Source organism: Doryrhamphus excisus, chromosome 12 (genome assembly GCF_030265055.1).
Source record: "Doryrhamphus excisus isolate RoL2022-K1 chromosome 12, RoL_Dexc_1.0, whole genome shotgun sequence".
In the NCBI taxonomy this organism is placed as follows: domain Eukaryota; kingdom Metazoa; phylum Chordata; class Actinopteri; order Syngnathiformes; family Syngnathidae; genus Doryrhamphus; species Doryrhamphus excisus.
Window position 1 is genome coordinate 7,912,359 of NC_080477.1, and position 6,446 is coordinate 7,918,804.

A 6,446-nucleotide genomic window follows, 5' to 3' on the forward strand; every position below is an offset into this window, starting at 1 on the left:
ATATATGTAAAGTAGTTTACGATATAGCCTGTATTACCCACTCCCATACAGTAGGTGCCGGTATGCACCTGTAAAACAAAAAGGCCCATTGCCGCCATGGAAGAACTAGTTTCCATTGGTAAATTTGCGCCCCCTGTTGACCTTTCTCTACAACCGCAGGCGCGACAGGCAACCCGATCAGCTCCTCGCTGCAACACAAACGCCATCTTTAACAGACTGACAAACTACTGAACCAGAGTTGGAGAACGAATCTGGGTCAGCCACTCAGACACGAAAACCCCGTTTGGAAATCGCCACTATTCGCTAAACTCTGGTCGATATTTACCTATATCTTGACAAATCGCGCCGTTTTATGGTCCAATGTGTTTGAGCGGTCGGGCAGCCCGAACGCAGTTTTGTTGTGTCGGTCCCGGTTGACGTTGACGGGTTGCTTTTGCTCACAAACAGCTGACTGAGGTGAAAAACAGGTAATGGAAAAAATATTGACTTCTCTGTTGGAAAAACTCATCTTAACGCCAGTATTTTACACCATAACTTTACATATGTAGTTAGCAATGTGCTTGCTAACGAGTTAGCTAAGCTGTATTCTCATTCGCTAGCTAACTCTTATCTCGGTTGGTATGCGTTGTAAGCAAAAAACTGATGCGGTCATTTTTATCTAATGCTAAACATAACTCATAGTCTTGGCTTGGGTCGGGTACGAATATACTTATACTCGCCAAAATAGACTCAAAAAGAGTCGAATAGTTCACGCATTGGTCATAAGCTTGTGTTTGTTGTGGCAAAGGGGAGGCGTGTCCTCCCACTTCAATGTGGTCATTCTCAGCAGAGCATTGCTGCGATATGCTACCATTTAATAATATAGTCTGTACAGTCACACATCATTTTCCTTTAGCGCCTCTGTCATTTTGCAAATACTGCACTATCACATTTGAAAAGTCAACTGACACTGGTCTAAAAAGTAAGTGCGTTGTTAGATATCGATGACTCACTGACATTATGACTTTAACCAAAATGATTCCCGTTACCTTTTGCATGTGTGCTAATCTGAAAAAAAGTTATATTCTGTACTCACACGTGTTTCTAATTTCACAAAGTGTTATTGGAGTCATTATCCATACAGTATGTACCTATTGCTGTCAAAATGTCATCATCTGGTTTTTGATTGAGAATATTTACACTATTACCACTGCTAATCAAGGATATCCTCGTTGCCCTCATTGAAATTCCAGCATGAAACGAGTTCTCCAAGGGACTCAGCAGGAGGACGGGGGCGGTACCAGTAGTGGGACTCTCAAACGGTCACGCAAACAGAAGATAGACACAGATCTTGAGGAAAAGGTGGTCCATTGGGAAGATCTTCCACAGGAGATCCTTCTCCACATCTTCCAGTACCTGCCACTGTTGGATAGAGCTTATGCTTCTCAGGTACAATGTTATAATACTTAATATAATACTTAACAGGGAGAAGTGTTTTTTTTTCTTTTTTGTAGGTTCAGGCATGGGCACGCTTCATAAACTGAACAGAGACAGAAAGGTCTCATAGAATGATGCATTGTTTTAAGTTTTAGCTGACTATGCTGGGGAACTCACTCTTTGTAATGGTTAGTGTTTGATGGCCATTAGCAAGATAATTTGTAATAAAGTAACTCAGCCTTCCGTAACATGTTCAGCAGAGGTGTTAATCATTATTAATATTAATCATTATTGGTGTTTCCAAACATAAAATAATGAGGGTAGGCTGTTTCAAATATTGTATAAAATGCCACAGGGTGATTTGTTATTTTTATTCTTACCGAATTTACTATAATATTCCTTCTTCCACACTCTCAATATTGTAGTCAACAAATTTTTATATGCCTTATATTTTTTCTGCTTCTTTAGTCTGTTGATTAACAAATTTCCTGTATAATGTGTTGTTCTTACAAGCATTTTTTAGTTCTTTTGTCATCCATAGCTTATTATTTTTGTTTTGCTTCTTGGACATTTCTCTCCAGGGACAGTTCTTATCATAAAATATTCGATTTATGGATAAGGAATCTTATTTGGTGGAAATTTACATATCGCGTTCGGGTCTGGCACTAATGTAATTAACCATGATAAATGAGGGATTATTGTATTGAAGTACATTAGATTGACCTTTAATGTACAACATGTATCAAAGTTGTCTTGCCGCATCCTTTAATATTTCCTGTATACATCCCTTGGGGGAATTCGCAAGGCTATTAATTATTAATGAGACTGCTCTAACATAGTATGGCCAGTTTTCAGGTCGCTCCTGTGGAGCCAGCATACTATGTATTCTATTGCAGTTTCTGGTATGTGAACATGACCTATAAGATGTCGCTCTGCAAGGAACTGGGTGTGACCTCTGACCCAGGTTTCTGTGGTAGCTAACAATCGAATGATCGTCTAAACATGGACATAAAGTTCAGTGTAACTAAATGAATTGACTAATGGCACTAAAATACTGCTTTGGATTAAGTGTTTCTAACTATATTTTCAATTGTTGCACGTTACGTGGATTAGAACTTCATTTTGTTTGTACAAACGCAGGTGTGTCGGGGCTGGAACCATGCATTTCACATGCCCGAGCTGTGGCGATGCTTCGAGTTTGAGTTGAACCAGCCTGCCAGCTCCTACCTGAAGGCCACACACCCTGATCTCATTAAACAAATCATCAAAAGGCACGCCGACCACCTCCAATATGTCAGCTTCAAGGTATGTGCCGCCTGTGTGGCGCGCAGGTAAAGTTGACAATGTGTAGTCTCGGTTCTGATGAGTATCTTCCTGCACAGGTGGACAGCAGCAGAGAGTCCGCAGAGGCAGCGTGTGACATCCTCTCTCAGCTTGTGAATTGTTCTCTCAAAACCTTGGGCCTCATCTCCACAGCTCGGCCCAGCTTCATGGAGCTGCCAAAGGTCAGTTCAAGGCTTGAAACCTATCATTTGTAAATGTAGAAAAGTGTCAGTGAAGTTAAACACATAGACTGACCCATTACTGATAAATGTAAGTAAAGTGATGTAAGTAATTCATCATGTCGATTTTGTCGTTTAGACTAAAACAACAAATATTTACACATGGTTATTTATTACTGCTCAAAAATACAGATGAAAGAATCATTGTCTTGTGTGTTTGCACAGGTGTCATTTACAACAGTAATATCCATATAGAAAGAGGAAGTGTAAATGGGACTTTAAGCATAGAGAAGGAAAGACTAATACGTTTTTTTTTTTTTTTATCGGATCTGTTCAACAGTCTCACTTCATCTCAGCGCTGACGGTGGTTTTTGTGAACTCTAAATCGTTGTCCTCCCTGAAGATTGATGACACGCCTGTAGACGATCCCTCCCTCAAAGTCCTCGTGGCCAATAACAGTGACACGCTCAAACTGCTGAAAATGAGCAGTTGTCCTCACGTGTCACCTGCAGGTACTGACAAACAAGAAAGAATTGGGGATTGTAAACCGGTGACAAATTATCATTACCGTTTGATTGATCAAGAACAATTGTCGCTGTTGGTGTGCAAAGTTGTGCAGCAATCCATCTCCACAAAATCAATCCTATCTGCGGTGATGTCTGAACTTTTAACAAATGTAGAAGTGTTTAGATGTTAAGGAATACAAATGCAAGAAGGGACATGAGAATTGTTGATGCAATTTGAGAGTGTTTTTAGAAAATGAAACACTAAATACCCCAGTGTTATCTTTACTAAATATACTGTATTGGTATGTCATTTCCTTTGGGTTTAAATCCCATTCTCTTCTATCAGGCATCCTTTGTGTGGCGGATCAGTGCCATGGCCTGAGAGAATTGGCTCTCAACTATCATTTGCTGAGTGATGAACTCCTCATCGCCCTCTCTTCTGAGAAGCATGTTCACCTGGAGCACCTGCGCATTGACGTGGTGAGTGAGAATCCTGGCCAGCAGTTCCACACCATCAAGAAGAGCAGCTGGGACGCCATGGTGCGCCACTCCCCTAAATTTAATTTGGTTATGTATTTCTTCCTCTATGAGGATGAGTTCAGCCCCTTCTTTCGTGACGAGATCCCAGTCACACATCTGTATTTTGGCCGGTCTGTCAGCAAAGATGTGCTGGGCCGTGTCGGGCTCACGTGCCCTCGCCTGGTTGAGTTGGTGGTGTGTGCTAATGGGCTGCGGCCGCTGGATGAAGAGCTGATCCGCATAGCCCAGCGCTGCACTCAGCTGTCAGCCATCGGTTTGGGAGAGTGTGAAGTGTCTTGTAGCGCCTTTGTGGAGTTTGTAAAGATGTGTGGAGACAGACTGACGCAGTTGTCCATTATGGAAGAGGTGCTGGTTCCAGATCACCGCTATGGGCTGGATGATATCCACTGGGAGGTGTCCAAGCATTTGGGCCGTGTCTGGTTCCCTGACATGATGCCTACATGGTGAAACTGTGCAAGAATTGTAAGTTGCATGCACATTTGTGTGTGTGTGTGTGTGTGTGTGTAAGCACCTTTCTCTTACTGAAAAATCCCACCAATCAAATTCAATGTAATAGATTATAAAATATGGAAAAAAATGCCCTCCTTTTAAATTTGGGTTACACAAAGATGTACAATTGTTTTCAAGTCTGCCACGCTGTTCTTTGTATATATTTTTATATTTCTATTTATATGTATATTTATATATATTTGTTTTCTTGTTTTGACAAAATGCACTTTTTTTCTCTGAGCAATTTACAGATCTGTCGACATTTTCCATCGTAATCAACAAAAAGTAACTGGGAATGAAGGGGACAATGTGGCCGTCATGTACATTATGTATTTATTGTGTAATACACCATAACCTTCTAATATGGTGAGTCCTCAAGGTTGGATTCACAAACCATTACGATAGCCAACCATTGTCTTCATTAATCTGAATGTACTAGTGTGAAAGATTGCTTTTAGTCACTTTTAATGGCTGAGCACATGTAGAGCTTTGCCGTGAGTAACCATTATAAGGTGGTATGTTTGTTGTGGTAATGGTTTCTGAGAATGTTTCTGTGTGAACCAGGGCCAGATTGGGTGGTTGAACAGGCGAGGAGTCCACATACTGCATATTATGTTATACAGCAACGCTTAAATGCAGTAATAACACTTACCCTATGGACTCATTCATAGTTTAGGCTCACACACAGAGGAATCTTACTGATGCACTTTTACTTTATTAAAGGATCATTGCTCTGTTTCATCTATACATTAACTCAAGTGTATACATTTAAAATATGATCAGATCTTATGAAATTTCTTAAGAAAGTTTCATTGCATACATCATGGGCTGTTTGTAAATGCATCTGTGATAATTCCCATACAGTATATGTATACTCAATTGTACTTAGCTATGTACAGGCATTCTTACAATATGCATTATCTTCTCAAACATTTAATGTTCTGAAGCTCTGAGCTGGTCTGCTTAAGACTATGGTAGTATCCAGGAATAACCCACTTCAGTGCTTGAACATTTAAAATTGGAAATGATCTTAAAACCCAAAAGACATCTTGGCGTGGCTTGAATGTTGAAGTATGACATCAATGGTTGACTTTTTCCATTGCAATCAAGTATAGACAGTAATAACTGGAATTGGACATCAACCTTGTACTGTTGAATAAAGAATCCCTTTAAATCATTATGTCCAAAGCTTTCCATTACCTATACGGCTTACCCTGGGTTGACAATATTTTATTTGCTACTGTTTGATTCTATATGGGGACAGGAGCCCATCATGTTTTACTTTATCGCTTTTGAAGTTCAGGCGAGCCTGGCAAAAAACTCTTCTTCTTTTTTTCCCGAACTGTAATGTATTTCTAAAAGCATACCATATACTAGTGAACATGAACTACATTTATCTGTGCTGATGGATTTTGGCAAAGGTAAGAACTTGCATAATATGTGCATTGTTTTTATTTTTGTTGAAAAAGGTAATTGTGTTGAAGTTTTTTTTTAAAGGTTACCTTTTGTACTTTTCTCAAATATATGTATAATATTGTTTGAGTGAGGTTCTTGCAACTTTAATGATATGCTCATCTGTGTTTTTTGGTATTAAATATTTTGTGCAAGTGGGCATATTAAAGGGGAAATTAAATGAAAACGACACTGCACTGGGTGGCCTAATATTTGCTAGAAGTCACTGTTTTTGTGCCCTCAACGATGCCCTCAAACGTTACAAAATTATAATTGATAATTTAACGAGTTGAAATGCATGATCACAAGCTGTAACTTCATTCAGCTTGTGTTTCTGAACATTGAGTCCACAAATAAGCTGTCCTGACTTTCACGCTCTGTCCTAACTTGCTCCATGATGTCCAATAAAATGCGTTGACTTAGTTGAATCGGTTTTGTATTTCACTTGTCTTATTTGCTGTGACAAATATTCGACAAAACATGACGCGTCAATAAAAAGGGATGGTCTTTCGGAAGTAGCTCAAAGCAACCAATTAGAAAG

The 6,446-nt window shown here is 39.6% G+C and overlaps 1 protein-coding gene across 1 annotated transcript; it reads left to right on the top strand.

The window, feature by feature from the left end:
- Positions 1–147: 147 nt before the first annotated feature.
- On the top strand, positions 148–6,333 carry LOC131139232 (F-box/LRR-repeat protein 3-like). The gene is made up of 6 exons (XM_058088617.1): positions 148–467; positions 1,233–1,428; positions 2,557–2,721; positions 2,799–2,921; positions 3,259–3,430; positions 3,771–6,333. The coding sequence occupies exons 2-6, from the start codon at positions 1,234–1,236 to the stop codon at positions 4,409–4,411; spliced, it is 1,296 nt and encodes a 431-aa protein (XP_057944600.1). The 5' UTR covers positions 148–467; position 1,233; the 3' UTR covers positions 4,412–6,333.
- Positions 6,334–6,446: the final 113 nt, after the last annotated feature.